This window comes from Oncorhynchus gorbuscha, unplaced genomic scaffold, assembly GCF_021184085.1.
Source record: "Oncorhynchus gorbuscha isolate QuinsamMale2020 ecotype Even-year unplaced genomic scaffold, OgorEven_v1.0 Un_scaffold_1443, whole genome shotgun sequence".
Taxonomy (NCBI): domain Eukaryota; kingdom Metazoa; phylum Chordata; class Actinopteri; order Salmoniformes; family Salmonidae; genus Oncorhynchus; species Oncorhynchus gorbuscha.
Window position 1 is genome coordinate 48,247 of NW_025746222.1, and position 14,254 is coordinate 62,500.

The 14,254-nt window shown below is 47.6% G+C and overlaps 1 protein-coding gene across 1 annotated transcript in view; it reads right to left on the reverse strand.

Moving 5' to 3' along the window:
* LOC124022822 (CUB and sushi domain-containing protein 3-like) overlaps positions 1-14,254 on the reverse strand; it is a 74,358-nt gene that overhangs the window by 44,918 nt on the left and 15,186 nt on the right. Inside the window, exons 5-6 of the mRNA XM_046337502.1 lie at positions 13,657-13,845; positions 10,376-10,553 (exon numbers count right to left, since the gene is read on the reverse strand). Coding sequence (XP_046193458.1) covers positions 10,376-10,553; positions 13,657-13,845 — 367 coding nt within the window. The remainder of the gene's footprint in view (positions 1-10,375; positions 10,554-13,656; positions 13,846-14,254) is intronic.

Genomic DNA, 14,254 nt, shown 5'->3' on the forward strand with positions numbered 1-14,254 from the left:
ACAAACCAGGGAGAGTGGTCTAGGTCTGTGGCACTGTAGCGATGAGCAACAACCAGGGGAGAGTGGTCTAGTGGCCCTGTAGCGATGAGCAACAACCAGGGAGAGTGGTCTAGGTCTGTGGCCCTGTAGCGATGAGCAACAACCAGGGGAGAGTGGTCTAGTGGCCCTGTAGCGATGAGCAACAACCAGGGGGGGAGAGTGGTCTAGGTCTGTGGCCCTGTAGCGATGAGCAACAACCAGGGGAGTGGTCTAGGTCTGTGGCCCTGTAGCGATGAGCAACAACCAGGGGAGAGTAGGTCTGTGGCCCTGTAGCGATGAGCAACAACCAGGGGCCAGGGGAGAGTGGTCTAGGTCTGTGGCCCTGTAGCGATGAGCAACAAGGGGGCCAGGGGAGAGTGGTCTAGTGGCCCTGTAGCGATGAGCAACAACCAGGGGCCAGGGGAGAGTGGTCTAGGTCTGTGGCCCTGTAGCGATGAGCAACAACCAGGGGGGAGAGTGGTCTAGTGGCCCTGTAGCGATGAGCAACAACCAGGGGAGAGTGGTCTAGGTCTGTGGCCCTGTAGCGATGAGCAACAACCAGCGATGAGCAACAACCAGGGGGAGAGTGGTCTAGGTCTGTGGCCCTGTAGCGATGAGCAACAACCAGGGGGGGAGAGTGGTCTAGGTCTGTGGCCCTGTAGCGATGAGCAACAACCAGGGAGAGTGGTCTAGTGGCCCTGTAGCGATGAGCAACAACCAGGGGCCAGGGAGAGTGGTCTAGCGATGGTCTGTGGCCCTGTAGCGATGAGCGATGAGCAACAACCAGGGGAGAGTGGTCTGGGTCTGTGTCCCTGTAGCGATGAGCAACACCAGGGGCCAGGGGAGAGTGGTCTAGGTCTGTGGCCCTGTAGCGATGAGCAACAACCAGGGGAGAGTGGTCTAGGTCTGTGGCCCTGTAGCGATGAGCAACCAGGGGAGAGTGGAGAGTGGTCTAGTGGCCCTGTAGCGATGAGCAACAACCAGGGGAGAGTGGTCTAGTGGTCTGTGGCCCTGTAGCGATGAGCAACAACCAGGGGCCAGGGGAGAGTGGTCTAGGTCTGTGGCCCTGTAGCGATGAGCAACAACCAGGGGCCAGGGGAGAGTGGTCTAGGTCTGTGGCCCTGTAGCGATGAGCAACAACCAGGGGAGAGTGGTCTAGGTCTGTGGCCCTGTAGCGATGAGCAACAACCAGGGGCCAGGGGAGAGTGGTCTAGGTCTGTGGCCCTGTAGCGATGAGCAACAACCAGGGGCCAGGGGAGAGTGGTCTAGGTCTGTGGCCCTGTAGCGATGAGCAACAACCAGGGGAGAGTGGTCTAGGTCTGTGGCCCTGTAGCGATGAGCAACAGGGGCCAGGGGAGAGTGGTCTAGGTCTGTGGCCCTGTAGCGATGAGCAACAACCAGGGGCCAGGGGAGTGGTCTAGGTCTGGCCCAGCGATGGCAACAACCAGGGGGAGAGTGGTCTAGGTCTGTGGCCCTGTAGCGATGAGCAACAACCAGGGGCCAGGGAGAGTGGTCTAGGTCTGTGGCCCTGTAGCGATGAGCAACAACCAGGGGAGAGTGGTCTAGGTCTGTGGCCCTGTAGCGATGAGCAACAACCAGGGGAGAGTGGTCAGGTCTGTGGCCCTGTAGCGATGAGCAACCAGGGGCCAGGGGAGAGTGGTCTAGGTCTGTGGCCCTGTAGCGATGAGCAACAACCATGGGCCAGGGAGAGTGGTCTAGGTCTGTGGTCCCTGTAGCGATGAGCAACAACCAGGGGCCAGGGAGAGTGGTCTAGGTCTGTGGCCCTGTAGCGATGAGCAACAACCAGGGGAGAGTGGTCTAGGTCTGTGGCCCTGTAGCGATGAGCAACAACCAGGGGAGAGTGGTCTAGGTCTGTGGCCCTGTAGCGATGAGCAACAACCAGGGAGAGTGGTCTAGGTCTGGCCCTGTAGCGATGAGCAACAACCAGGGGAGAGTGGTCTAGTGGCCCTGTAGCGATGAGCAACAACCAGGGGAGAGTGGTCTAGGTCTGTGGCCCTGTAGCGATGAGCAACAACCAGGGGCCAGGGGAGAGTGGTCTAGGTCTGTGGCCCTGTAGCGATGAGCAACAACCAGGGGCCAGGGGAGAGTGGTCTAGGTCTGTGGCCCTGTAGCGATGAGCAACAAACAGGGGCCAGGGGAGAGTGGTCTAGGTCTGTGGCCCTGTAGCGATGAGCAACAACCAGGGGCCAGGGGAGAGTGGTCTAGGTCTGTGTCCCTGTAGCGATGAGCAACAACCAGGGGAGAGTGGTCTAGGTCTGTGGCCCTGTAGCGATGAGAACAACCAGGGGAGAGTGGTCTAGGTCTGTGGCCCTGTAGCGATGAGCAACAACCAGGGGCCAGGGGAGAGTGGTCTAGGTCTGTGTCCCTGTAGCGATGAGCAACAACCAGGGGAGAGTGGTCTAGGTCTGTGGCCCTGTAGCGATGAGAACAACCAGGGGAGAGTGGTCTAGGTCTGTGGCCCTATAGCGATGAGCAACAACCAGGGGAGAGTGGTCTAGGTCTGTTGCCCTGTAGCGATGAGCAACAACCAGGGGAGAGTGGTCTAGGTCTGTGTCCCTGTAGCGATGAGCAACAACCAGGGGCCAGGGGAGAGTGGTCTAGGTCTGTGTCCCTGTAGCGATGAGCAACAACCAGGGGCCAGGGGAGAGTGGTCTAGGTCTGTGGCCCTGTAGCGATGAGCAACAACCAGGGGAGAGTGGTCTAGGTCTGTGTCCCTGTAGCGATGAGCAACAACCAGGGGAGAGTGGTCTAGGTCTGTGTCCCTGTAGCGATGAGCAACAACCAGGGGCCAGGGAGAGTGGTGAGGTCTGTGGCCCTGTATCGATGAGCAACAACCAGGGGAGAGTGGTGAGGTCTGTGTCCCTGAAGCGATGAGCAACAACCAGGGCCTGCCAGGGGAGAGGGTGAGTTATGCCTGTATCCCAAACAACCAGGGGAGAGTGTGAGTTAGGCCTGTATGAAACAACCAGGGGAGAGTGTGAGTTAGGCCTGTATCCCAAACAACCAGGGGAGAGTGTGAGTTATGCCTGTATCCCAAACAACCAGGGGAGAGTGTGAGTTAGGCCTGTATCCCAAACAACCAGGGGAGAGTGTTGAGTTAGGGCCTGCCTCCCAAACAACCAGGGAGAGTGTGAGTTAGGCCGTGTATCCCAAACAACCAGGGAGAGGTGAGTTAGGGCCTGTATCCCAAATAACCAGGGGAGAGTGTGAGTTAGGCCTGTATCCCAAACAACCAGGGGAGAGTGTGAGTTAGGCGTGTATCCCAAACAACCAGAGGAGAGTGTGAGGTAGGCGTGTATCCCAAATAACCAGGGGAGAGTGTGAGTTACGCCTGTTTCCCAAACAACCAGGGGAGAGTGTGAGTTACTCCTGCATCCTAAATGCCACCCTATCCTCTACATAGTCCATTATGGGCCATGGTCAAACGTAGTACACTTTATAGGGAGCAGGGTATCATTCGGTACGTTTCCCTAAAACTTGGTAGCTAACGTAACACTCTATTTCTCTTGATAATAACCAGCCAATCAGCAAGGAGAGAATAACAACTGTTAAATCTTTGACCGTTTGACCATCGATCTTCTGAAGTGCCTGAAGTGAACAACAACAACAACAACAACAACAACAACAACAACAACAACAACAACAACAAATCCACCAAAAATGAAGCAGTTTACCGTTGTGACCCAGTGTATTCTGGGTTTATGTCATCGAGGGTTTTCGTGACTAGTTAAGTGCTACGAACGCTACAAAGCTTTCTAGGGAACAATCACCCCCAAACACGTACAGACACATTTAAGAAAGAAAATACACTGGATACAGGAAGAAGAATGAAGAAGAATGAAGAAGAAGAAGCACGTTGCTGTTCATGTAGCTAGCTAAGTGCTGTACTATGAGTTGTCTGGGTCCTCCAGGGTCCTAGTTTTTAGCTAAGTGCTGTCTACTATGAGTGGTCTTGGGGTCCTCCTGGGTCCAACAGAAGTTTTTGCGTGTCTACTGGTCTAACAGAAGTGTTTTTGGCGTGTCTACTGAGTCTAACAGAGTGCTGTTTTGAGTGGTCTGGGTCCTCCAGGGTCTAGCTAGCTAAGTGCTGTTATGAGTGGTCTGGGTCCTCCAGAAGGTTTTGGCGTGTCTAAGTGCTGTCCAATGAGTGGTCTGGGTCCTCCAGGGTCTTAGCAGAAGTGCTGTTATGAGTGGTCTGAGTCCTCCGGGGTTAGCTAGCTAAGTCTGTAACAGAGTGGTCTGGTTCCTCCAGGGTCCTAGTCCAACTAAGTGTGCTGTACTGTGAGTGGTCTGAAGTGTTTCCAGGGTCCTGAGTCCAACAGAAGTGCTGTTATGAGTGGTCTGGGTCTACTGAGTCCAACAGAAATGTTTTGCGTGTACTATGAGTGGTCAACAGGTCTTTTAGGGTCCTGAGCCAGCAGAAGTGCTGTACTATGAGTGGTCTGGGTCTTCTACTGGTCCTAACAGAAGTGTTTTTGTTACGTGAACAACAACAACAACAACAACAACAACAACAACAACAACAACAACAACAACAACAACAACAAAAGCTCAGCTAAATGAGGTCAACAACAGCCACAGCCAGTACTAATGATTTTCAATGATAAGCCATTTCCCTCCGGAGTCTCCTTAAAGGGTTGTTTATGGGTCTACTGAGTCTAACAGAAGTGTTTTTGGCTGTGTCTGCTCTGAGTCGGAAAAAGCATTCGCCCTAATGCGTGTCTACTGAGTCCAACAGAAGATACATCTGTTTTCCTGACTGACTGCTTCCAAAAGGGAAATGTTTCATCTCTATTGAGTCCAACGGAAGTGTTTTTGGCGTGTCTACTGAGTCTAACGGAAGTGTTTTTGGCGTGTCTACTGAGTCTAACGGAAGTGTTTTTGGCGTGTCTACTGAGTCCAACGGAAGTGTTTTTGGCGTGTCTACTGAGTCCAACAGAAGTGTTTTTGGCGTGTCTACTGAGTCCAACGGAAGTGTTTTTGGCGTGTCTACTGAGTCCAACGGAAGTGTTTTTGGCGTGTCTACTGAGTCCAACGGAAGTGTTTTTGGCGTGTCTACTGAGTCTAACAGAAGTGTTTTTGGCGTGTCTACTGAGTCTAACAGAAGTGTTTTGGCGTGTCTACTGAGTCTAACAGAAGTGTTTTTGGCGTGTCTACTGAGTCTAACAGAAGTGTTTTTGGCGTGTCTACTGAGTCTAACAGAAGTGTTTTTGGCGTGTCTACTGAGTCTAACAGAAGTGTTTTTGGCGTGTCTACTGAGTCCAACAGAAGTGTTTTTGGCGTGTCTACTGAGTCCAACAGAAATGTTTTGGCGTGTCTACTGAGTCTAACAGAAGTGTTTTTGGCGTGTCTACTGAGTCCAACAGAAGTGTTTTTGGCGTGTCTACTGAGTCCAACAGAAGTGTTTTTGGCGTGTCTACTGAGTCCAACAGAAGTGTTTTGGCGTGTCTACTGAGTCCAACAGAAATGTTTTTGGCGTGTCTCCTGAGTCCAACAGAAGTGTTTTGGCGTGTCTACTGAGTCCAACAGAAGTGTTTTTGGCGTGTCTACTGAGTCTAACAGAAGTGTTTTTGGCGTGTCTACTGAGTCTAACAGAAGTGTTTTTGGCGTGTCTACTGAGTCTAACAGAAGTGTTTTTGGTGTGTCTACTGAGTCTAACAGAAGTGTTTTTGGCGTGTCTACTGAGTCTAACAGAAGTGTTTTTGGTGTGTCTACTGAGTCTAACAGAAGTGTTTTTGGTGTGTCTACTGAGTCCAACAGAAGTGTTTTTGGCGTGTCTACTGAGTCCAACAGAAGTGTTTTTGGTGTGTCTACTGAGTCCAACAGAAATGTTTTTGGCGTGTCTACTGAGTCCAACAGAAGTGTTTTTGGCGTGTCTACTGAGTCCAACAGAAGTGTTTTTGGCGTGTCTACTGAGTCTAACAGAAGTGTTTTTGGCGTGTCTACTGAGTCCAACAGAAATGTTTTTGGCGTGTCTACTGAGTCTAACAGAAGTGTTTTTGGCGTGTCTACTGAGTCCAACAGAAGTGTTTTTGGCGTGTCTACTGAGTCCAACAGAAGTGTTTTTGGTGTGTCTACTGAGTCCAACAGAAATGTTTTTGGCGTGTCTACTGAGTCCAACAGAAATGTTTTTGGCGTGTCTACTGAGTCCAACAGAAGTGTTTTTGGCGTGTCTACTGAGTTCAACAGAAGTGTTTTTGGCGTGTCTACTGAGTCCAACAGAAATGTTTTTGGCGTGTCTACTGAGTCCAACAGAAGTGTTTTTGGCGTGTCTACTGAGTCCAACAGAAGTGTTTTTGGCGTGTCTACTGAGTCCAACAGAAGTGTTTTTTGGCGTGTCTACTGATTCCAACAGAAGTGTTTTTGGCGTGTCTACTGAGTCCAACAGAAGTGTTTTTGGCGTGTCTACTGAGTCCAACAGAAGTGTTTTTGGCGTGTCTACTGAGTCCAACAGAAGTGTTTTTGGCGTGTCTACTGAGTCTAACAGAAGTGTTTTTGGCGTGTCTACTGAGTCCAACAAAAGTGTTTTTGGCGTGTCTACTGAGTCCAACAGAAGTGTTTTTGGCGTGTCTACTGAGTCCAACAGAAGTGTTTTTGGTGTGTCTACTGAGTCCAACAGAAGTGTTTTTCTAAAGTGGATGCCTCTTGCAGATGCCTTGTTCTGACTGTAAGCCCGAGGCAGAGCTCAAAGTGTCCCCATGGGAGTGGAGAGAGAGAGAGAAAGGCCCGGGGATGGGTTCCCACGGCGGGGCTGTGTGGTGGGGGTGTGACTGCCTACGGTGTAGCTGAGTTGTTCTACTACTCTACTGTTCTGTTCTGGAATCCAACGGAGGAGAATTCCACATTCAACATTCTACATTCTACATTCTACATTCTACATTCTACATTCCATCTGGCCTCCATTATGCCGATGATTCTAAAAAATATATTGTAATGCTTTGCTTTTTAAAAACAAGCAAGTATAGCCCAATAATACCGTAGGAAAACTGATGGAATTGATGGTTAACTGCTTTGTTAAATGTTGTTAGAGTAGCTATATCTGTATATTTTCCCAGCTGGAAATAACTGTCATAAAGTACCTAGTGCCCTTTACTCAGGAAATACATTGTGTATTCAGTGTGTGGGAGTAGGGCTAGGATAGCAAAGAACACAATGTATATTTCCTTCTGTCTCTGTGTAAAATGTTTTAAAGGTCTGTTTCCTTCGGTCTGTATAACATGTGTTAAAGGTCTGTTTCCTTCTGTCTGTATAACATGTGTTAAAGGTCTGTTTCCTTCTGTCTGTATAACATGTGTTAAAGGTATGTTTCCTTCTGTCTGTATAAGGTCTGTTTCCTTCTGTCTGTATAACATGTGTTAAAGGTCTGTTTCCTTCTGTCTGTATAACATGTGTTAAAGGTCTGTTTCCTTCTGTCTGTATAAGGTCTGTTTCCTTCTGTCTGTATAACATGTGTTAAAGGTCTGTTTCCTTCTGTCTGTATAACATGTGTTAAAGGTCTGTTTCCTTCTGTCTGTATAAGGTCTGTTTCCTTCTGTCTGTATGAAATGCTTTAAGGTCTGTTTCCTTCTGTCTGTATAACATGTGTTAAAGGTCTGTTTCCTTCTGTCTGTATAACATGTGTTAAAGGTCTGTTTCCTTCTGTCTGTATAAGGTCTGTTTCCTTCTGTCTGTATAAAATGCTTTAAGGTCTGTTTCCTTCTGTCTGTATAAGGTCTGTTTCCTTCTGTCTGTATAACATGTGTTAAAGGTCTGTTTCCCTCTGTCTGTATAACATGTGTTAAAGGTCTGTTTCCTTCTGTCTGTATAAAATGCTTTAAGGTCTGTTTCCTTCTGTCTGTATAAGGTCTGTTTCCTTCTGTCTGTATAACATGTGTTAAAGGTCTGCTTCCCTCTGTCTGTATAACATGTGTTAAAGGTCTGTTTCCTTCTGTCTGTATAAGGTCTGTTTCCCTCTGTCTGTATAACATGTGTTAAAGGTCTGTTTCCCTCTGTCTGTATAACATGTGTTAAAGGTCTGTTTCCTTCTGTCTGTATAACATGTGTTAAAGGTCTGTTTCCTTCTGTCTGTATAAGGTCTGTTTCCTTCTGTCTGTATAAGGTCTGTTTCCTTCTGTCTGTATAACATGTGTTAAAGGTCTGTTTCCTTCTGTCTGTATAAGGTCTGTTTCCTTCTGTCTGTATAAAATGCTTTACGGTCTGTTTCTCTTATGTGGTTGAAATAGGAGCAGGTTTTTAACGATGCTGTTGAAGATAACACACCTCTGCAGACGGTATCTAACTGTGAATTCACGTTTTGTCAGGATGCTGAAAGAAATTATATTTCTCCATTCCTGTTTCTGAGTCTAAATGTAGCCTGTATCACTTTACTGCAAGACATTCTAATGACTTCTGCAGGTGTTAATATGAAGGCTCTGTGAGAGGTTGTTCTACTACTCTACTGTTCTATTCTGGAATCCAACGGAGGAGAATTCCACATTCTACATTCTACATTCTACAGTCAGTGTCCAGATGCCAGTTTCCATTTATCCCATCTGAACAGTAGGCTACAGGTTCCTGTGACGTTCCATAGGCCTGTTTGAAGTCCCCCGGTCTTGTGACTGTTGAATTTGTAAGGCTACAGCGCCTCACAATCATCACATCATGACACAGCTGCTATCATCCTCTTCTACCTCGTCACCTAATCTTTCCCAAACATTACTGTTCTGGTCCTCCCTTTTCTCTTTATTTTCAACTCTCCATTTCACAGCTTTTCTATTCGTGAATTAAACTCCTGACATTGTCCTTTGTACTTCCGTGGTCTGATAACTTTATTCTGTCCGTTCCCTAAAGCATTTGGTGCCTGTCAAATTAATAAGCCCTAAAGGTTAGTTTTGTGCACTAAGAAAAACCTCAAAGTAGCCTATAGATATAAATTATATTAATCATTAATATAAATAGCATCAGAATTCTAGATAAAAAAAAAAATTTAAGGTATTGTTTTTGTCTTTATGTAACGACGTCACCCGCTCTTCCACACAACATTTCTTGACCCTAAACTCACTCGGCTTTAACCGCTGGGGACTGCGGGTTATGAGTCAACCCCGCGCATCACTACTGAGGATTTTAAGGGGGAAATTACACTATTTAGCAACACATAGGCTATTCAGGAACACGTCCCAAATTACACTCTATCGACACCCTACACCCATAGGGCTCTGGTCAAAAGTAGTGCACTATATAGGCAATAGGGTGCCATAGGGCTCTGGTCTAAAGTAGTGTACTATATAGGGAATAGGGCTCTGGTCTATAGTAGTGTACTATATAGGGAATAGGGTCCTGGTCTATAGTAGTGTACTATATAGGGAATAGGGCTCTGGTCTATAGTAGTGTACTATATAGGGAATAGGGCTCTGGTCTATAGTAGTGTACTATATAGGGAATAGGGTGCCATAGGGCCCTGGTCTAAAGTAGTGTACTATATAGGGAATAGGGTGCCATAGGGCCCTGGTCTAAAGTAGTGTACTATATAGGGAATAGGGCTCTGGTCTATAGTAGTGTACTATATAGGGAATAGGGCTCTGGTCTATAGTAGTGTACTATATAGGGAATAGGGCTCTGGTCTAAAGTAGTGCACTATATAGGGAATAGGGTGCCATAGGGCCCTGGTCTAAAGTAGTGTACTATATAGGGAATAGGGTGCCATAGGGCCCTGGTCTAAAGTAGTGTACTATATAGGGAATAGGGTGCCATAGGGCCCTGGTCTAAAGTAGTGTACTATATAGGGAATAGGGTGCCATAGGGCCCTGGTCTAAAGTAGTGTACTATATAGGGAATAGGGTGCCATAGGGCCCTGGTCTAAAGTAGTGTACTATATAGAGAATAGGGCTCTGGTCTAAAGTAGTGTACTATATAGGGAATAGGGTGCCATAGGGCCCTGGTCTAAAGTAGTGTACTATATAGGGAATAGGGTGCCATAGGGCCCTGGTCTAAAGTAGTGCACTATATAGGGAATAGGGCTCTGGTCTATAGTAGTGTACTATATAGGGAATAGAGTGCCATAGGGCCCTGGTCTAAAGTAGTGCACTATATAGGGAATAGGGCTCTGGTCTATAGTAGTGTACTATATAGGGAATAGGGTGCCATAGGGCCCTGGTCTAAAGTAGTGCACTATATAGGGAATAGGGCTCTGGTCTAAAGTAGTGCACTACATAGAGAATAGGGCTCTGGTCTAAAGTAGTGCACTATATAGGGAATAGGGTGCCATAGGGCCCTGGTCTAAAGTAGTGCACTATATAGGGAATAGGGTGCCATTTGTGACGCATACCATACTACTGTAAGGGAATAGTGCACTACTTACCAGACGGTGATGTAGTCGTAGATGGGTTCAGTGTTGAGAACGGTGAAGTTGATGCAGATGCCATTCCCTGGGGGAACCCGTACACTCCACAGACAGTCCTGGAAGTTAGGGTACTCTGCTGGGTGGTCGGGAGAATAGATGGTCCCGTTCAGAGACGTTATATTACCACCACACTGGGCTAGAGGGAGAGAGGGAGAGAGGGAGAGAGGGAGAGAGAGAGAGAGAAAGGGAGGGAGAGAAGGAGAGAAGGAGGGAGAGAGAGAGAGAGAGAGGGAGAGGGAGGGAGGGAGGGAGGGAGGGAGGGAGGGAGGGAGGGAGGGAGGGAGGGGGAGGGAGGGAGGGAGGGAGGGAGGGAGGGAGGGAGAGGGTTTTGAGATCAAGAGAGAGGGTGGGAGGGAGGCAGGGAGGAAGGGAGGGGTTTGAGATTGAGAGAGAGGTAGGGAGGGAGGGAGGGAGGGGGTTTGAGATCGAGAGAGAGAGAGAGAGAGAGAGAGAGAGAGAGAGAGAGAGAGAGAGAGAGAGAGAGAGAGAGAGAGAGAGAGAGAGAGCAGAATGAAGCGGTCAGCCGTCCCCTGATACACTACCCTAGTGGCTAACTGTAAGTAAACCAACCCTAACCAAACATGATTTTGTTATTGTTCATAGATGTGTGTATTCTGCAGGGGTAAACCCCAGGATATGTGATTCACTGTCTTTATTATTGACGTCAGTTACCTGGTCTGTTACATGATAAACAACAGTCAGTATGGTACATGAGAAACAACAGCCAGCATGGTACATGATAGACAACAGACAGTATGGTACATGAGAAACAACAGCCAGTATGGTACATGATAAACAACAGCCAGTATGGTACATGATAAACAACAGCCAGTATGGTACATGATAAACAACAGCCAGTATGGTACATGATAAACAACAGCCAGTATGGTACATGGTAAACAACAGCCAGTATGGTACATGAGAAACAACAGCCAGTATGGTACATGATAAACAACAGCCAGTATGGTACATGATATACAACAGCCAGTATGGTACATGAGAAACAACAGCCAGTATGGTACATGATAGACAACAGACAGTACGGTACATGAGAAACAACAGCCAGTATGGTACATGAGAAACAACAGCCAGTATGGTACATGGTAAACAACAGACAGTATGGTACATGAGAAACAACAGCCAGTATGGTACATGATAAACAACAGCCAGTATGGTACATGAGAAACAACAGCCAGTATGGTACATGAGAAACAACAGCCAGTATGGTACATAATAAACAACAGCCACACAATATAATCTCAAATAGTGTAAAAGAGTCAACATTATATAATGATATTTACATTTCCAGAGATGTGAAACATAAAAGCAAAACAGACAAATCGAATAAAGGCCCATCGAGCGACAACACCACATCACACACATTCAAAGACACTCTGACATCTGACCGTGACCCCATGACCCCTGGCTGTGACCCCACTCCCGAGGGGACAGTTGGGATATGCAAAAACTAAAACATTTCCAATTCAATGCACATTGTACTATGTGTGAACACAATTAGTATTATTATAGAATATAATTTCAAAGATGATCAAATGTAAAGACTTAAATGTAAAAATGAAATATTAAATAGCAGCAGGGTACAGGTCAGCCTGGATAAATATCAGGGTACAGGTCAGCCTGGATAAATAGCAGGGTACAGGTCAGCCTGGATACATTGCAGGGTACAGGTCAGCCTGGATAAATAGCAGGGTACAGGTCAGCCTGGATAAATAGCAGGTCAGCCTGGATAAATAACAGGGTACAGGTCAGCCTGGATAAATAGCCAGCAGGGTACAGGCCAGCCTGGATACATAGCAGGGTAAAGGTCAGCCTGGATAAATAGCAGGGTACAGGTCAGCCTGGATAAATAGCAGGGTACAGGTCAGCCTGGATAAATAGCAGGGTACAGGTCAGTCTGGATAAATAGCAGGGTACAGGTCAGCTTAGATAAATAGCAGGGTACAGGTCAGCCTGGATAAATAGCATGGTACAGGTCAGCCTGGATAAATAGCAGGGTACAGGTCAGCCTGGATAAATAGCAGGGTACAGGTCAGCCTGGATAAATAGCAGGGTACAGGTCAGCCTGGATAAATAGCAGGGTACAGGTCAGCCTGGATACATTGCAGGGTACAGGTCAGCCTGGATAAATAGCAGGGTACAGGTCAGCCTGGATAAATAGCAGGGTACAGGTCAGCCTGGATAAATAGCAGGGTACAGGTCAGCCTGGATAAATAGCAGCAGGGTACAGGCCAGCCTGGATACATAGCAGGGTAAAGGTCAGCCTGGATAAATAGCAGGGTACAGGTCAGCCTGGATAAATAGCAGGGTACAGGTCAGCCTGGATAAATAGCAGGGTACAGGTCAGTCTGGATAAATAGCAGGGTACAGGTCAGCTTAGATAAATAGCAGGGTACAGGTCAGCCTGGATAAATAGCATGGTACAGGTCAGCCTGGATAAATAGCAGGGTACAGGTCAGCCTGGATAAATAGCAGGGTACAGGTCAGCCTGGATAAATAGCAGGGTACAGGTCAGCCTGGATAAATAGCAGGGTACAGGTCAGCCTGGATAAATAGCATGGTACAGGTCAGCCTGGATAAATAGCAGGGTACAGGTCAGCCTGGATAAATAGCAGGGTACAGGTCAGCCTGGATAAATAGCAGGGTACAGGTCAGCCTGGATAAATAGCAGGGTACAGGTCAGCCTGGATAAATAGCAGGGTACAGGTCAGCCTAGATAAATAGCAGGGTACAGGTCAGCCTGGATAAATAGCAGGGTACAGGTCAGCCTAGATAAATAGCAGCAGGGTACAGGTCAGCCTGGATAAATAGCAGGGTACAGGTCCGCCTGGATAAATAGCAGGGTACAGGTCAGCCTGGATAAATAGCAGCAGGGTACAGGTCAGCCTGGATAAATAGCAGGGTACAGGTCAGCCTAGATAAATAGCAGGGTATAGGTGAGCCTAGATAAATAGCAGCAGGGTACAGGTCAGCCTGGATAAATAGCAGGGTACAGGTCAGCCTGGATAAATAGCAGGGTACAGGTCAGCCTGGATAAATAGCAGGGTACAGGTCATCCTGGATAAATAGCAGGGTACAGGTCAGCCTGGATAAATAGCAGGGTAAAGGTCAGCCTAGATACACTACCACACCACATTTAATGTCACTTTATAAGATAATTCCAAAGAGAAGTCCATTTTCAGAGATATTAAATACATTATGCATGAAGATAATCCACTCACCCTCACAGCATGGTACAGGGTAGTTCCAGTTTCTGCTGACCCCATGCAGGCAGGTGAGTGAGACCTCTCCTATCAGGGTGTAACCTGGCAGGCATTCAAACGAGATGGTCAGGCCCACCCCGAGGTCTCGGCCTATCACCACGCCGTTACGGAACGGCCTCGGGTCTGGGCAGCGCTGGAGCTCATAGGCTATTGGTCAACAGGGAACACAAAGGGTATGTTAATGGGGTTTTATTTAAATGGTTCGAGGGGGGGAAAGGACAGCAGATTAACGTTGCCAGACACCGACCATTAGTCTGTGTGATTAATGGGAAGGCTGAGGTAAAGACGTGAGACAAGGGCTGATCCCCAGAATCTGGTTCTTCTCACCAAAACGTCTGTAGAGTCCCATCCGTTTGAGCTACCAACTAGTATGACCCATCGATGGAAAGCTGAGACTCTCACGAACACGCATGTGTTTTACTCACACGCCACACAAGAGTTGTTAGAAGGTAAGAGGTTCTTCTACATAGAAGATCATAGTAAATCCCAGGTCATAGTGTCTACAATACTGTAAGACGTTCTTCTACATAGTAGACCATAGTAAATCCCAGGTCAT